Raw genomic sequence first — 18,853 nt, 5'->3', positions numbered from 1 at the left:
GAGGAGGGGACGCTGCTTTGGAACAGGAATCTCTCCTTGCCTGGGGAATAGAAACAACCACTGCGAACATAGGCTAATTTGAACCAATATTTAAACAAAACGCTTTATATAATATATCCTTTAGAAACAATGCAGCCCACTTATTCTAAACACATTTACAAAATATCTGCCTTTGATACATGAAGTTGAAATTGAAGTTTAAAACGGAAGGCATATTTTCTTGAAGTTGGAATGTATAATTTAAGGCATCTGCTATCAACAATATTGTGGACTTTATATTTCATTGCACCTGGTTATTGTAAGGTTCTATGTAAGAGTACTTCTATTTTGTAGATATTTTGTAAATGTTTTTATAACAAATCGGGTTGCACTGTTTATAAAGGATAGATAAAGTATTTTGTTTAAATATTGGTTCAAATTAGCTTGTGTTCACAGTGGTTTGTTTATATTGCTGTCACTACGCTGTGTGTCCTTGTTACTGTTATCTTGTATTTAAAAAGCAGGTTCCTGCCATTAAACTCATTCCCCCCAGAATGGAGTATATTTTCTACAAATAATTGGTACAGATCCTTACAAGAGCAGAGCTGGGGCAGAGATTATGGGGAGGGGGTGCCACGGAAGTTGCCTTGACTAGGAGGGTTCAAAAATGGGCATAGGATGCCTTGGTTGAGATGCCTGCCCCCAAGCGCAGAGTGGAAGAAAGCTCTTACAGACTGGTTAGTAAGCTTCCTGTAGCAAAGGGGGCCCACCACAATAGGGAGGGGACTCCAGCAGTCCTTGCCCTTTCCTTGTAATTCCTGCTGCCACCCAGGTGGCCCAATGCCAGCTCCTCTAAAAAGGCTTGGGTCAGCGGTTGCACTCCCCTCCTGCATGCCAAGCGTGTGTCTGAGCTGCGCCATAATACTTGGACCTCCTCCCGAGTTCCCCATCATTCAGGCACTGTGCTGCAAAAACATAAAAGCCAAGAAAGAATGCCTTTTTCTTTCAAACCATTATCCAAATACAAGTGTATACAGAAGGAATTAAAATACATGCAATTATTGACTGTAATACAGCCACAGCAGTAACTCTAATAATGAGCACAAATGAAAACACATGAGAGGCCCAAGGACTGGCAGCTCAGCGCTGCAAATTCCAGAGCATTTGGCGGCAGCGGGGGGGGGGGGGGGTGTTCCTGAGAAGAGTGGAATTTGAGAGAAGCAGCTCAAGGGGGCTGTGGTGTCATTCTAGGATTTATGTTTCTCCTAATCTCTTTGGCAATGTTTCCCAACTTTTTTTCCCCAATGAGGAACCTCTAAATTAATTTTTCAAATCTTGAGGCACCCCTACCTATGAAAATGTTTACAGGCCAGAAAAAGTTGATGGCAGGGACTCAGTACTGATAGGAGGGCTGTATTGTAGGGAGGGGGGTCTCAGATGCTTCGCTAATGAGTTAGAAACCGTAAACTTCACCCCTATATTGCCTTACATACAATCTGTTGCTTTAAATATGTGCTACCTATGCTTCATGTTGTTTAATGTCAGCCCTAGAATTGCTTGTACTCTATTTCAGCATTTCTTCAATTCTGTATTGGATTCTTGCTAATTCTATGTCTTTGTAAACTTGTATTTATTATCCCTATGGCATTGTTGATACTGACTGTACTAATCTCACACTATATAATCTGCCTTGAGTCTCAGTGAGACAGACTATAAATGACATAAATAAAAATCGTTGCTCAATTATTGTCAAGAAAATTTATTTGTAAGGGGCATGTTAGTGTGTGTGAGAGAGACCTTACATAACCTTAATAACCATGATATTTCGAGGGATATTTCATGGTATTTTTGAATTTATTTATTTATTCCATGATTTCTCACGGAATCCCTGACAATGTCCTTGGGAACTCCAGGTTTCTGTGGAACCCAGATTGGGAAATACTACCCTTTGGCTGATTTCACACACGTTGGATAATGCACTTTCAATGCACTTTATCAATTGTTTGAGGTGGATTTTTTGTTCCGCACACAAAAAAATCCGTTCCAAATGATCTATAAAGAGGATTGGAAGTGCATTATCCAACGTGTGTGGAATCAGCCTATGTCGTTCTGTTTAGAATTGCACTGTGAACTTCTTGGACTGTCTCTGCCCCAGCTTCTGGGTTCCCCATCCCTATGTCCTGATGGTATTGAGCATGACAACATAGTTGCCGGGGCTGGGGGGCACTACAGGGGCACGGGAGAGATGACTTGCTCAGGCCATTAGAGAGTGAACTGACCCACTCCACATTGTCTGAGGTTGATACAGCTGATCTGGATCAAAACTTTGATGAGCCACATTCAACTCTGTTTGCCTGCACATAGTGGTTCTTGTTTTAGATTTGGGGCATTCTGGATTGTGATGATAAGTAGCATTTTACGGCAAAGAGGAACTGCAATCTCAGTCTATCAGAAGTGTGAGTGGTAAATCTGTGCTTAGGCTGTGCTGTGTTGTGTAACTTTTCTGTGTGCCCACATGAGAATTTGACTGGTTGGTTAACTGTTCGTGGACAATCACAATCAAATAATCTAGGGAATCAAGGGAGAAGAATGTTCCCAAATGCAGTTGCATGTGTTTAGGCTTATTTGCAGGAGGGGGAATGAATAGTCTGCTGCTGCCTCTTTCATGTGCTCCAGGTAACAGAATTAGGCCATTCCTCCGATGCATAATGCATGGAATTGCCCCTCTACAGTTTCCACAGGTGGCAGTGGCTCCAGTTGCCTGACTTTAAATTAACTATTAATTCTGCTGTTACTGAAACCACCACAAAACAATTGCACCAAACTGGCCTTGTGTCCAATTAGCTGGGTCACATTACAGATCATGTCAACTGCCTCTAGCAAATGACTAGTCGTGACAATAGGGGGGTCCCTTCCCCCAAGAGCTACTGGAAAGAGAATGCCTACAGCAAGACAAGAACGGGGGGCGGGGGGAGAGAAACAGGGACACTGTCCCTGTTCCATTTCCACAGAAGAAAGAATCTATTGAAGGGATATCAAATCCCATCCAACAATTGGTTGGAGAAAACAGGGGCAGATGTTAATGCAGTTCACACTGCGGTACAATGAAATGGAAAACACCAGCAAGACCTTTCCAAGGTTCATCTACTACACGCTTTCTTCTGAAGCTCGTTTTCAGATGTTCTGTGGCGGTACACCTTCTAAATTAAGGTTACAACTGCTGACTGAACAGTTTGAGTCCGGCAGTACCTTAAAGACCAACGTTTTCCAGGCTGTACGTTTTTGTGAGTCAAATAACACTTTGCCAGATTGGTGACACTGGGAGCACTCTCTCCCCCAAGCACCCTGTGATAACAGTGCCAACAGGTACACCGGAGGACTTTCACATCACATTTCCTCCAGCTTTTTTCCTATCTGACCCGCTGCCAGCAAAGAGCCATACTTCCTCAGAAGTCACATTTCTAGTGTTTTCATTTATTGAAATTGGGGTATAAATCTTCATAAGAAACCAATTATAAAGATTGGAGACACGCTTCTGGAGCACAGATGCCCAAGACTGAGCTGCCTTCGGTTCAGAACGCCTCCTGACTGGAAGGCAGCCAACCCAATGCAGGGCCTCAGGCAGAGATACTATAGGCATCTTCTTCTAAGGATGGATAATTCTGTAGCCCTACTTCAGGAGTGAACGAATGGGCCGTCCTGCAAGATAACAGAAAATTAGCAAGGCAGCATCTCTGGGGGGCTGGAAGGGGGACCCTGAGAACCACCAACTCAAGATACTGCAACCCAGGCAAAACCATACTATGAACCAGGTGGGTGTAGTCATCAGAGTGACAGACAAGGACCTGGGAGGCCTGGGTTCGATTTGCGATGTGCCATGGAACTCTCTGGGTGACCATGGTTAAGTCCCTTACTCCCAGCATAACCTCCCTCACAGGTAGAAAAGAGCACGAGTCCATAACATTTGACTTATATACCACCCTTCAGGACAACTTCATACCCACTCAGAGTGGTTTACAAAGTATGTTATTATTATCCCCACAACAATCACCCTGTGAGGTGAGTGGGGCTGAGAGAGCTCCAGAGAGCCATGACTAGCTCAAGGTCAACCAGTTGGCTTCAAGTGGAGAAGGGAATCAAACCTGGCTCTCCAGATTAGAGTCCTGCTGCTCTTAACCACTACACCAAACTGGCTCTGAGAAAGGTCCAGCAATGAAGTACAGTATTATTATTATTCGATTTATATACTGCACTACAGAACAACTTAATGCCCACTCAGAGCAGTTTACAAAGTGTGTTATTTTTATCCTCATGACAATCACCCTGTGAGGTGGGTGGGGCTGAGAGAGCTCCTAGAAGCTGTGACTCACCCAGGGTCACCCAGCTGGCTTCAAGTGGCAGAGTGGGGAATCAAACCTGGCTTTCCAGATTAGAGTCCCGCGCTCTTAACAGTAACACCTAAAAGACTAATCAAATATAAGGTAGTGTATGAGCTTTTGTGAGTCACAGCTCACTTCTTCAGATACCAAGAGTCCAGTAGCACCTTTAAAACTAACAAAAGTTGTGGTAGGGTATGAGCTTTTGTAGTCACAGCTCGCTTCTGAAGACATCTTAACAAATTTTAAAGAGTCCAGTAGCACCTTTAAGACTAACCAATTTTATTTTAGCATAAGCTTTCGAGAATCAAGTTCTCTTCGTCAGATGCCTGATACAGAGACTGGACAAACACAGAAGAGCAGAGGGAAGAGGCAATTAGGGGGGGAGGGGGAGGGAGCAATCAAAACATTCCTTTGCTAGTATATGTAAACATCTCCTTTTGGTGTGTGTCTCAGTTGGCTTCAAAGGAGTTTGCCCTGTTAGTTTGTAGAAGCCAAACAGCTAGACCATCCAATTCCAATGCAGTATGGGCCTTCGATAACCACAGCTCTCCTTGCCAGATGCATCTGACAAAGAGATCTGTGGTTCCCGAAAGCCCACGCCAGGTACCACTGAGCTCCCCCAGACCCCACCTCTGTAAAGGAAATCTGTTACCTGTGGTAATGTGATAACCATTCATAGTCCCTATTCAGTCCCAGCTTGACAGAGTCAAATTTGCATATGAATTCCAGTTCAGCAGCCTCCCGTTGGATTTTGTTTTTGAAAGGTTTCTGTTGAACTACAGTGACCTTTAAGTCTTTGATGGAATGTCCTGGTAGGTTGAAGTGTTCTCCCACTGGTTTCTGGACGTTTCCATTTCTAATGTCAGATTTGTGTCCATTTATTCTTTTGCGTAGAGGTTGGCTGGTTTGTCCAATGTACAGAGCAGAAGGACATTGTTGGCACATGAGGGCATATATCAGATTGGAGGATGAGCAGCTGTAAGAGCCAGAGACAGTGTAGTTGATGCCATTGGGTCCTGTAATTGTATTCCCTGGGTAGATATAGGGGCAGAGCTGGCATCTGGGTCTGTTGCAGGGCCTGGTACCTGTGCTGGTGACTCTGCTGGCTGATTCATGGTTGTGAGTGAGAAGTCGTTTAAGGTTGGGGGGCTGTCTGTAGGCAAGGAAAGGTCTTCCACCCAGGGCTTCTGAGAGAGAGGTATCATTTTCCAGGATGGGTTGTAGCTCACTGATGATACGTTGGATGGGTTTGAGCTGGGAGCTATAGGTGACAACCAGTGGTGTTCTGTTATTAGTTCCTTTAGGTTTGTCCTGGAGTAGGCTGTTTCTGGGTACTAGTCTGGCCCTGTTGATTTGTTTCTTCACTTCATTTGGTGGGTACTGTAGTCCCAAAAATGCTTGTTGTAAATCTCTTAAGTGTGAGTCTCGGTCGAGAGCATTGGAGCAGATACGGTTGTAACGTAAGGCTTGGCTGTAGACAATAGACCGAGTGGTATGTTTAGGGTGGTAGCTGGAGGCATGTAGATATGAGTATCGGTCTGTTGGTTTCCGGTATAAAGTGGTATTTATTCGTCCATTATGTAGTTGTACAGTGGTGTCCAGGAAGTGTACCTGTTGTGTAGAGTGGTCCAGGCTTAGGTTGATAGTAGGGTGAAAGTTATTGAAGTCTTGATGAAATCTCTCAAGAGCTTCCTTCCCATGGGTCCAAATGATGAAGATGTCATCCAGGAATCTTAAGTATAGTAGTGGTTCTAGTGGATGGGAGCTGAGGAAGCGTTGTTCCAAGTCCGCCATGAATATGTTAGCATATTGTGGTGCCATGCGTGTGCCCATGGCTGTGCCATTAATCTGTAGATATAAGTTGTCACCAAATTCGAAGTAATTGTGAGTGAGTACGAAGTGACAAAGTTCAGTGGCGAGGTGTGCTGTGGTTTTGTCCAGGATAATATTCCGTATGGCTTGCAGTCCATCCGCATGTGGGATATTCGTGTATAAAGCCTCCACATCCATGGTTGCTAGGATGGTGTCATCAGGTAGGTTGTCAATGGACTGTATTTTCCTGAGGAAGTCAGTGGTGTCCCGTAAATAGCTGGGTGTGCTGGTGGCATAGGGCCTGAGGATAGAGTCCATGTATCCTGAGACTCCTACTGTGATAGTGTCTCTTCCTGAGACATTTGATTTCATCAAGACTTCAATAACTTTCACCCTACTATCAACCTAAGCCTGGACCACTCTACACAACAGGTACACTTCCTGGACACCACTGTACAACTACATAATGGACGAATAAATACCACTTTATACCGGAAACCAACAGACCGATACTCATATCTACATGCCTCCAGCTACCACCCTAAACATACCACTCGGTCTATTGTCTACAGCCAAGCCTTACGTTACAACCGTATCTGCTCCAATGCTCTCGACCGAGACTCACACTTAAGAGATTTACAACAAGCATTTTTGGGACTACAGTACCCACCAAATGAAGTGAAGAAACAAATCAACAGGGCCAGACTAGTACCCAGAAACAGCCTACTCCAGGACAAACCTAAAGGAACTAATAACAGAACACCACTGGTTGTCACCTATAGCTCCCAGCTCAAACCCATCCAACGTATCATCAGTGAGCTACAACCCATCCTGGAAAATGATACCTCTCTCTCAGAAGCCCTGGGTGGAAGACCTTTCCTTGCCTACAGACAGCCCCCCAACCTTAAACGACTTCTCACTCACAACCATGAATCAGCCAGCAGAGTCACCAGCACAGGTACCAGGCCCTGCAACAGACCCAGATGCCAGCTCTGCCCCTATATCTACCCAGGGAATACAATTACAGGACCCAATGGCATCAACTACACTGTCTCTGGCTCTTACAGCTGCTCATCCTCCAATCTGATATATGCCCTCATGTGCCAACAATGTCCTTCTGCTCTGTACATTGGACAAACCAGCCAACCTCTACGCAAAAGAATAAATGGACACAAATCTGACATTAGAAATGGAAACGTCCAGAAACCAGTGGGAGAACACTTCAACCTACCAGGACATTCCATCAAAGACTTAAAGGTCACTGTAGTTCAACAGAAACCTTTCAAAAACAAAATCCAACGGGAGGCTGCTGAACTGGAATTCATATGCAAATTTGACTCTGTCAAGCTGGGACTGAATAGGGACTATGAATGGTTATCACATTACCACAGGTAACAGATTTCCTTTACAGAGGTGGGGTCTGGGGGAGCTCAGTGGTACCTGGCGTGGGCTTTCGGGAACCACAGATCTCTTTGTCAGATGCATCTGACAAGGAGAGCTGTGGTTATCGAAGGCCCATACTGCATTGGAATTGGATGGTCTAGCTGTTTGGCTTCTACAAACTAACAGGGCAAACTCCTTTGAAGCCAACTGAGACACACACCAAAAGGAGATGTTTACATATACTAGCAAAGGAATGTTTTGATTGCTCCCTCCCCCTCCCCCCCTAATTGCCTCTTCCCTCTGCTCTTCTATGTTTGTCCAGTCTCTGTATCAGGCATCTGACGAAGAGAACTTGATTCTCGAAAGCTTATGCTAAAATAAAATTGGTTAGTCTTAAAGGTGCTACTGGACTCTTTTTGATTTTGCTACCACAGACTAACACGGCTAACTTCTCTGCATCTATTAACAAATTTTGTTCAGGATGTGTAGTCTTGTTAGTCTACCTGTAGCAGCCGAAAAGAGCAAGAGTCCAGTAGCACCTATAAGACTCACAAAATTTGTGGTAGGGGATGAGCTTTCATTAGTCACAGCTCACTTCTTCATATTCTACCACAAACTACGTTAGTCTTATTATAGATGCTACTGGGGTCCTGTTTTTTTTTACTGCTACAGACGGACTACTGGGCTACCCATCTTGATCTGTCTCCCTCACAAGGTTGTTGTTGTGAGGCTAAAATGGGGGAGGGGAGAAGAACGACGTTGGAAGCCTTTCTGAGAAAAGCGGGATACAAATGATCCAATTCTCCAGGACAGAGTCCACGGAGCCCCTAATCATTTTATCCTTCCAACAACTCTGAGAGGTAGGCGAGGCTGAGCGAGAGGGATGGTCCGGGTGCGCTTCGGAGCAGCCGAGGAGGGATTTGAACCCAGAGCTCGCCGGTCTTTCCTCCTGCCCCGCGCTGGCTGCAGCCCGTGGACCTTTTCCCAGCGCGGCTCTGCGGCGCGAAGCGAGCCGAGGGCTTCCCTTTTCCGGTTCTGTTTCGCTCCGGAACGATTCTTCGCGGAGGAGCAGTTTCCTACTCGGACTCAAACCGGCGCCCAAACTCGCTTCCGCTTCCGGGATCCGCGCCTGAGGTTGGAGCGGCGGAGGAACGCGAAAGCCGGCCGGACGCGCTGGGAAGGGCACCTCGGGCGTCCCGTAGCGAGCGCCTCCTCCTCGTTCTGCGCCGGAGCCGCGGGTGACGTGCCGTGAGCCTTGCGGGGACCCGTAGCGGTGTCAAGCGGTCTCCTGCTCGCCTTCCTTGGCGCCCTGCAGTCGCTTCCGGGGACGCGTAGGTGGGCCTTTGCCCCCTCAGCCTTCCCCCTTCTCCCCTCCCCTGGGGCCCTCCCGGTCCCCGTGTTCGCCGGTGGGCGGCCGGCTCTTCCGCGCGGGGCCTGTGACCGCCCGGGGAGCCCCTTCCCGCGCCCTGCCAGCCTTCCCAGGCCGAGGTGGGAGCCCGGCGGGGGCAGAGGCTCCCGCCGTGGCAGGCATGGGGCTCTCGGCTGGCAGAGGCCGGCCCCTGGGCCTGATCCGGCCTGCCTGATTCCCGTGGGTGGAAGCAGGGAACGGCAGGACGACGAGAAGCCCCGGTGCCCCCGCTGGCCCCACGGGGGTCGGCCCGCATGCCCCTCCCTGCAGCGGCGCCACGGAGGAGGAGGAGGAGGCGGCGCCCGGCTTGGCCCTGGCACCGGCTGGGGAGAGCGGCTGGAGGCCTTGGAGGACCCTGGAGGAGAAGGCGGCCATGGAGAGCCTGGCTGGCTACGTGTACAAGGCCGCCAGCGAAGGGCGGGTGCTGACCCTGGCCGCCCTCCTCCTGAACCGCTCTGAGAGCGACATCCGCTACCTGCTGGGCTACGTCACCCACCAGGGCGGGCAGCGATCCACACCGCTCATCATCGCCGCCCGCAACGGGCACGTCAAAGTCGTGCGCCTGCTCCTGGAGCATTACCGTGTGCAGACGCAGCAGACCGGCACTGTCCGTTTTGATGGGTACGTACAGGTGGGCTAGGACGCAGCAGTCGTGTGGCTTGGCTTGGGCATCGCTGTTCAGAGAAGAGAAACCTAGTACATGACGGGTGCCCTTGGATTCACACGTTCAGGGTGGTGGTATGGCAGCCTCTCTAAGTGGACAGTGTACAGTAGGTATGTCCGAATGTTGATTTGATTGGAACATGCTGGTTTTGTAAACAGTCAAGAATCATAAAACTGGAGAGGAACCCAAAGGCCATCTGGTCATGTCAACAACTGTGAGGCAAGACCATTCATCCGGTTCCTCTACCTGTTCCGTGGATCAATGTCTGTAATGTGACCATGCTGAATCACAACACAGAACAACTGTCTTCCGATGCCTTGTCCTAGTGTGTCCTGCCAACAGGTTGCAGGAGAAAGCACACAAAAGTATACCGCTGTCACATGCCACTCTCCAGCACGTGTCTGGTCTTTGTAGGTTTTTGGTCACCTGTTTTTCAAATGGGAGACTCACAACGCTGAGGGATTGGAATGTTTATTTCTCCAACTTAATAGCCTGCAGAAAAGTCTGCGGATGGTCATGTTTCTCACAGGGAAAAACAGAGTCCCATGATACCTTTAAAGACAAACACATTTGCTGTGGCAGGAACAGTCATAAGTCATAAGAAAGAGTCTACTGTCAGATGATACCCACTGGGTCATTTGAGATCATGGTCACATTGAATTCAGTGTGTGTGGGTATTAGAGGCATGAATGGTCTTAATTTTCAAAAGCAAGGGAACAAAAGTTTGCAGCCTTTCAGGAAAAAATGGACCAGAGTTCTCACCTGTATATTTGTTAGATTGTGGCTCCCTCTGCCTGCTTTTCCAGTCATGGCAGTAAAAGTAATTAATAATAACAACTGCGCTTATATACTGCTCTTCTAGACAGATGAGTGCCTCACCCAGAGCCGTGAACATGTCAGTGTTCTTATTATCCCCACAATACAGCTGGGGCTGAGAGGAGTGGCTTCCCCAAGGCCACCTACTGAGCTTATGGCAGTAGTGGGATTCGAACCAGTAGAGTGCTGATTTGCAGCCGAATCACTTAACCACTCTGCTACAGCAGCTCTCTGCAGCAGTTAATTGAGGTCTTATTTCACTTTTTGTCTTCCAGATTCTCAGGAGGGCTTAAAAACCAATTCTAGAGTTCTTAGCGTGGTTTTCTTCATCTTTCTTTTAAGCTTCGCAAGTGGACTGAAGGCTCAGAAGTTCCCATGCGTAATTCCTCCTTGTTACCGGGTGCTTTTCTTCTGTTGGTTTAGGGGCTTTTGCCTTATATATCTGACAATTTCTTTCTGTGACATCATTGATAAGCTGAGTTGCCAGGTGCTGTGGCACATACCATCAAGGAGGGGGCACAGACCGACCCACTGAACAGACTGTTCTTCTGGTTCCAATGGACTGCTAGGTATAATGGTATAATATGCAGGTTCTGTGGTGTATTCAGGCTGGGATTTGGGTCCGAGATTGCATCGGTCATCTTGGTTGAGGATCTGTACTGAGAACTAAACAGGGGGTGAGTGTGATACTGTTTGTCTTGCTGGATCTCTCAGTGGGCTTCGATACCATTGGCCACAGTATCCTACTGAGTCACATCTTGGCTCTGTGACTAAGGGGCACTGTGTTATGGTGGTTCGAGTCCTCTCTGTATGACTAGCCTCAGAAGGCGGTACTGGGGGACTCCTGTTCTGCTCCGTGACCATTGGCCTATGGAGTTCCCCAGGGACTCCCATGCTATTTACATATATTTACATGAAGCTACCGAGAGAGTTCATTAGGAAGTTTGGGCTGCAGTGTCACCAATATGCAGGTGATATCCAGCTCTACCTTTCTTTCCCATCTAATTCAGAGGATGCTGTTGATGTTCTGAACTGGTGCTTGGAGTCATTAACAGACTGAATGAGGGTGAACAAAACAAGCTGAAACTTAATCCAGACGAGACTGAAGTTTTCTGGGTTAGTAGAAAGCAAGACCAGAGACATGAGAGCTCTCCCATCTTGGATGGGATTGCATTCTCCTTGAAAACTCAGGTTTGCAACTTGGAAGTACTGTTTTATGTAGTAGTCACCTTGGAAAGCCACGTGGCTGAGGTGGGTCCGAGTAAGTTTTCCCAGCTTTGGCTGGTTTGTCCACTGTGCTCATTCCTGGTTCATAGATGCAGAGGAGTTAGCCGTGTTAGTCTGTAGTAGCAAAATCAAAAAGAGTCCAGTAGCACCTTTAAGACTAACCAACTTTATTGTAGCATAAGCTTTCGAGAATCACAGTTCTCTTCATCAGATGCATCTGACGAAGAGAACTGTGATTCTCGAAAGCTTATGATACAATAAAGTTGGTTAGTCTTAAAGGTGCTACTGGACTCTTTTTGATTCCCGGTTCAGTCATTGTGATCCATGCCTTAGTTACATCTTGACTGGTCTACTGCAATGCACTCTACTTGGGGCTACCCTTGAAGAGTGTCCGGAAGTTGCAGCTAATGCAGAACGCTGTAGCTAGACTATTAATCAGTGCCAGCTATTGGGAACATGTGACCCTGATATTACAGCAATTACACTGACTACTGATCTGCTCCTGAGCCCATTTCAAGGTGCTCCTGTCTTTTAAAGAGCCCTGTGGCGCAGAGTGGTAAGCTGCAGTACTGCAGTCCAAGCTCTGCTCACGACCTGAGTTCGATCCCGGCAGAAGCCGGGTTCAGGTAGCCGGCTCAAGGTTGACTCAGCCTTCCATCCTTCCGAGGTTGGTAAAATGAGTACCCAGTTTCCTGGGGGTAAAGTGTAGATGACTGGGGAAGGCAATGGCAAACCACCCCATAAAAAGTCTGCCAAGAAAATGTGATGTGACATTCCCCCATGGGTCAGTAATGACTCAGTGCTTGCACAGGGGACTACCTTTACCTTTACGGCTTGGGTCAGGGGTATCTAAAGGACCATCTTCTTACATGCGTACCTCCACAAGAGTTAAGATCACAGGGGGAGGCCTGTGGTTGTCCCATCAACCAAAGAAGTTTGGTTGGTGGATGCACGAGAGAGGGCCTTTTCAGCCCTCTCTCATGCCCGCTCTCTCTTGTGGCAGCCCCGCAATTATAGAACAGCTTCCCCAGGGAAGTGTGCTCGGCCCCCTCATTCTCTGTCTTTAAGAGGCAGCTGAAGACTGTTTATTTTTAGGGTGGCTTTTGTTTAGCCACTGTGTTTTTGCTGTATTTTTATGTTTCTGTTTTATATTGTAAGCTGCTCCGAGTTCCTCTAAGTTGGGGGAAAAAGTAAAGGTAAAGTTAGTCCCCTGTGCAAGCACCGAGTCATTACTGACCCATGGGGGGGGACGTCACTTTACGACGTTTTCTATGTTTTAAATAAACATTTAAGATAGGCAGGAAAGTCTTGTTAGATTATATATGAGAGCAAATATTCTTTTTATTTAATTCCAAAAGTGTTTTAGAATTTTACGTAGGAAGTATTTCTTTGGGAACAGATCACGCAGAATGGAATATCTCAGTTAAAGATGAGAAGCCAACGGTTCCATTGGAGAGAATGGATAGGGTTGTCTTAGTTGTGCTTAAGGTTCTTGGTTTTCCGCTCTGTTGAATGAAATGGGCCTTTTGTGGGCAAACCCCTCAAGTAAGGTACACCTAGTACCGCAGTGGCTGTTCAGAATTGAACCTAAAATGTAAGTATGCTGGTGTGCTCCCCCTAACCTCAGTATATATCACTTGTCGATCTTAGGCAGTTGAGGAGAGGTTGGAAAATGGTGTGAGATCTAGCCTCCGTGCTTGAGTCACTGGGGAAGACTCCAGAACCAACGTTTTCCAGCTCCTACCGCTCTTAAAGTAGACAGTGACAGAGGAGTGGAAAATAATAAATTCAGAGGAGCAGGGTAGATTTGATTTGAATCGAATCAATTTAAATCATGATTTAAATCGCTTGTAATTTTCTACATAGACTCCTCACACTTGGCTTCTTGTGCAGATCAATTCCACTCCCAGCAATCTTCTATTCATTGAATTTTTTGAAACTTAGCACTTAAGAGGTAAGAGGTTGATTCTGTGTACGTAGATTTGCAAAGGAACAATGGGATTAAGGTCTTTTTCTCAACTCAGTATGTTAATTTTACAACCTTTTTGCTGTGAAGGAGAGACGTGATCCCTGCAGACACAAATTCACAGTTTTGAGAACTGTAAAATCAAGCATCTGTGAAAATATCTTCTAGATAGAAAAACTGCCCAATAATCTTACAGAAACCTCTGGAGGAGCATGACACTGTGAATGGATGAATGGAATTAGTTTACCAAAAATTTAAACACTGCATGAATATACAGCCTCATGCTACATAATTAAAAACTAAATCTTATTTCATGATGAATAACCTTTGGACTATAATGTTATCTTAAATAGAAAACTGTCTTTAGATAGATTTTTTCCTCAGAAATTATTTTTAAAAATCTGATTTAAATTTTTAAAAAAACATTTAAATTTTAAAAATTCATTTTAATTTTTTTAAAAAAAATAATTGATTTTTATCCAGCCTGTAGAGGAGACAGAGGCTGCTTCCACACATGTTGGATAATCCACTTTCAATACTCTTTAGTGAACATTTGAAACTGATTTTCCATGTGTGGAACAAAAAATCCACTTCCAAAGGATTGCGAAAGTGCATTGAAAGTGCATTATTCAACGTGTGTGGAAATGGCCAGTATATCTCTTGTTACGTGTTCCTGACTGAATGTCCAAACACGTCCTATCAAGAACTCTTCCTAAGCATGATTCTTAAAGCTACAGTTTTCTGCTTAGCTTTTTGTAATAGCTTTGTTGGTTGGGACCGTTGGCTTGCCACCCCACTGGGGAGGGGAACTAGAAAAATGTTATCCCCCAGTGTGCTGTGGCCTGACTGAATGCTTGCATTGGTCTAAATGGCACTGGGGGCAGGAAGGTATTGCAAGAGTGTGGATGCCAATTTCAAGTTTGCATAAATGTTGGGGAGGCATGACTGCTGTGGGGTTATGTCATGTGTGAGAGGCTGTTGGTTTAAGAAAGTTGCCTTTCGCCCACTTTGTTCCAGGTGGGCAGGGTAAGGGGTAACAGTCACCTTCTTTTTCAGTATACTTGTATTCAGATGTTTTCAAACCATGACAAGAGTTTCTCCAAATTTCTTGTGTGTGTGTATGAGAGAGATTGAAATTGAGATTGGATCCTACCCCTTAGCTATCCAGGATGGCTAATGAGCCCTTTAAAAATTGTACCCTGTTTTGCTTGTTGGGAGTTTAAATCTTACAGTGTCTTCTGGTAGGGTTGCTAAATCGCTATTGTCAGTTGTTGGGCTGAGATGAATCTTACTTCTCTTACAGGTGACATCATACAAGTGGACTGTCAATCACTTCCCTTTGAAAATATATTAGACTTTGAGCTTCCCTCCAGGCTCAGAAACTCATAACGTGTCCAACTTGCACAGTCCCACTCCGCTCCTGCAGCCCCTCCCTTTCTTGAAATGAGCCAGTGGCTGTTTATTTGCTCGTTGTGCAACGATTTCCTTATACCTGTTTTAACGCACCATATCTCCCTTTTCCCATAGCTATGTCATCGATGGCGCAACAGCACTGTGGTGTGCGGCCGGAGCTGGTCATTTTGAAGTTGTAAAGCTTCTGGTGAGCCACGGAGCGAACGTCAACCACACGACCGTGACAAACTCAACTCCGCTGCGTGCTGCGTGCTTTGATGGGAGGCTCGACATTGTGAAGTACCTGGTGGAGAACAATGCCAACATCAGCATCGCCAACAAGTACGACAACACTTGCCTTATGATTGCGGCTTACAAGGGCCACGTGGATGTGGTACACTACCTTCTGGAGCAGCATGCTGACCCTAATGCCAAAGCACACTGTGGCGCGACAGCATTGCACTTTGCAGCCGAGGCCGGCCATCTGGAGATTGTCCGTGAGCTGGTGAAGTGGAAGTCCGCTATGATGGTGAACGGCCATGGCATGACGCCTTTAAAAGTGGCTGCAGAAAGCTGTAAAGCTGATGTTGTCGAACTGCTTCTGGCGCATGCTGACTGCGACCGCAAGAGCCGGATAGAAGCACTGGAGCTTTTGGGTGCCTCGTTTGCCAACGACCGAGAAAACTATGACATAATAAAGACCTATCAGTATTTGTATTTAGCCATGCTCGAGCGGTATAGAGACAGTGAGAACATTATAGAGAAGGAGATCCTGCCACAGATAGAAGCCTATGGCAATAGGACTGAGTGCCGGACTCCTCAGGAATTGGAATCCATTCGTCAGGACCGAGACGCCCTACACATGGAGGGCCTCATTGTCCGAGAGCGAATTTTGGGCTCAGACAACATTGATGTCTCGCACCCCATTATTTACCGTGGTGCCGTTTATGCCGATAACATGCAGTTTGAACAGTGTATCAAACTCTGGCTTCATGCCTTGCATTTACGGCAGAAAGGCAATCGAAATACTCATAAGGACCTCCTTCGATTTGCTCAAGTCTTTTCGCAGATGATACACTTGAACGAGCCAGTGAAAGCCAAGGACATTGAGAGCGTCTTGAGGTGTAGCGTCTTGGAGATCGAGCAAGGGATGGCACGGGTCAAAAATTCTCAGGATGCCGAGCTCCACACAGCCATGGACAACTATGAATGCAATATCTTCACCTTTTTGTATTTGGTGTGCATCTCCACCAAGACCCAGTGTAGGGATGAAGAGCAGTCGCGGATTAACAAGCAGATTTATAACTTGATCCATCTGGACCCGAGGACGCGAGATGGGTCTAGCTTGCTGCACCATGCCGTCAACTCCAGTACACCCGTGGACGACTTCCATACCAATGACGTCTGCAGCTTCCCCAACGCTCTAGTCACCAAACTCCTCTTGGACTGCGGCGCTGACGTCAACGCTGTTGACCACGAGGGGAACACCCCGTTGCACATCATTGTCCAGTACAACAGGCCTATCAGTGATTTTTTGACATTGCACTCTATCATCATCAGCCTGGCTGAGGCCGGCGCTCACACGGATATGACGAACAAGCAGAAGAAGACTCCTTTGGACAAAAGCACCACCGGGGTGTCCGAAATACTCCTGAAAACTCAGATGAAGCTGAGTCTGAAGTGCCTGGCCGCTCGAGCAGTGAGGATGTATCACATCAGCTATCACAACCAGATCCCCAAGACGCTGGAAGAATTTGTAGAATTCCACTAGGCCACCCCTAGCTGGAGGTGCTCCCTTAGGCCCTGGTGAAGGGTCAAACTCTAGTCAATAAATACCAGGTGGAGTTTTTGAATTCCCTTTTCTCCTCCCTTCTTTCATCTGCACTTGGTATGGCCGCAGTGTGGGTGTGTACACACACGCACGCACGCACACACGCGTCTGTCTCACAAATAGACCAATGTGCTTTAATTGGGAAGCTTGTCATCTGGTTTCCACAATTCCATTTGGCAAAATAGTCAAACTCCTCATTAGAATTGGTGTAAAATTATTTCGGTCCTGTGATGCACGTGGGTTTTATTGATGACAGCTGAGAATGCTTTAAGCAGCTTCCTGCAACGATGTTTGTGTTTAGCCGACTGAGCCAGCATGTTATCTGTGCAGCAGTATGGAAAACAGGGAGGGAAGGAGAAGTGACAACAGAATTCAGCATGGCCTTATTGCTGGGATTTTACTACAACAATGCAAAGCAGTCCAGGGAAATTTGCTCCTCACCAGCCTATTTTTAAATGCCTTTCAGTTCCCTACTGAAGTTGTCAGTAATTTTTTAAAAAATAATTTCTGCTTGAAATGAAAGTCAAGCTGATCACTCCCTACAAACAAAGGAAAATGCTGGATGAAGTTCAGGTGTGTTGGAAAGAATTTTTTTTAAAAAATAGGCAATACCTGCTCTCTCTTTATTTAAATTACTTTTTAAAAAGTAGGTCGTGCGCACAGATGCCTTGGCCTTTGTTTTTCTGGATAAGGTAAAGCATTGTGATTAATGCTAACTCTGAAACCCACATCTGAGATGTTACTGCATTTTCCTCGTGTCTTCCAATCAGTTGCCCTTCATGAATGATTTCAAAGGGGTAGATCGTCTCTTTTAAGATATATAATGTTAAACATTGGTCGGGAAGGACCGGGGACGAAGAAAGGGCTGTATTTGCAGTTCCGCACCCTGAAATAGGTTTCCACCTTTTCATTCCTTTCATTACGGAGTTTTTGAGAAAATTGATTCCCCCTCCGACACACCACAAAGATCCAATCATCTTCTATGAAGGTTGATTTTATTTTAACGAAAAGTAATCAGTACCGTGACTGAAGAATGTTTGGCCTGTGAGCAATGTCTCTCCTTGCCAGAAGCTTCAGCAGCCGAATGTCAATTTTTGAGAGGTTACAGGACACCCCCCCCCCTTTTCAATGCCAGTTTTTAACCATCAGATGGTGAAAGAATGTTCTGCAGTCATATCCTGAAAATGGATCGGAAAGTTCTAAAAAGGGTTGTTCTGGTCACAGACATGTTTCTTTGTATTACAAATAAAATCTTGAATGTGAAATTAGCTCAGTTCTGATTTGTCGCACTGCAAAGCAATTTGTCGTTGTCCTCGGTGGAAGTTTGTCCAGGGCAGAAACGTGGAGTGAGGGCTCCATGCCATTGTGTTTTAGTTTTAAAAACTTGCTAGTTTGAAATTAAGGCGAGAAACCCATTTGGGATGTCTCTGGTAAGGCTTGAACCGGTGTGTGGACAATGGTGTTCAGCTAAACTTGCACTTCTGCACTCATCCTTCAGTGAAACTGAGTGTCAAAGCCTTCTAGTCCTCCCATGCACCAAAGAGTCTGGTGTTTAAAGTTGCTCTCTGTTTCTTCTGTGCTGCTGTAGTTTCTGTTTTGCAGGGATCTTGGGTGGGGCAGAAATGTTTGCATGGGGGAGAGCTTTTGAAAATGGCCAAGAGTTCCTTCTGTCTTGTGAACATGGACATCCAGTTCTGAAACGAGGAAATGTTGCTTTGTTTCAAGGGGCTAAAGAGCCCCCCCCCCCAAATTACCTCTAATTCATATTTTTAGTATTTAATTTTAATTCATGGGTGCAAGGTAGACCGTCAGTGGAGCCCTGCTGGATCAGACCAGCGGTCCATCTAGTCCAGCGTCCTCTTTTCACACAGCAAGCAAACTGGTTGTCCTGCAGAGCCAACAAGTAGAGAATAGAGGGCAAGGTCCTCCCCAACGTTGTCTTTTAGCACTCAGATCAAACGTTTGCTGCCTCTGTAAATGGAGGCTCCCTTTATTC

General features: G+C 46.2%; 1 protein-coding gene across 1 annotated transcript; it reads left to right on the top strand.

Moving 5' to 3' along the window:
- The first annotated feature begins 8,682 nt into the window (after positions 1-8,682).
- Positions 8,683-18,122, top strand: FEM1B (fem-1 homolog B). Its single transcript, XM_055002471.1, has 2 exons — positions 8,683-9,582; positions 15,162-18,122. The coding sequence occupies exons 1-2, from the start codon at positions 9,335-9,337 to the stop codon at positions 16,795-16,797; spliced, it is 1,884 nt and encodes a 627-aa protein (XP_054858446.1). The 5' UTR covers positions 8,683-9,334; the 3' UTR covers positions 16,798-18,122.
- Positions 18,123-18,853: the final 731 nt, after the last annotated feature.

Source organism: Eublepharis macularius, chromosome 18, assembly GCF_028583425.1.
Source record: "Eublepharis macularius isolate TG4126 chromosome 18, MPM_Emac_v1.0, whole genome shotgun sequence".
NCBI classification, from domain to species: domain Eukaryota; kingdom Metazoa; phylum Chordata; class Lepidosauria; order Squamata; family Eublepharidae; genus Eublepharis; species Eublepharis macularius.
The sequence above is the reverse complement of the archived record's forward strand: the minus strand, read 5'-3'. Positions and strand labels throughout refer to the sequence as shown.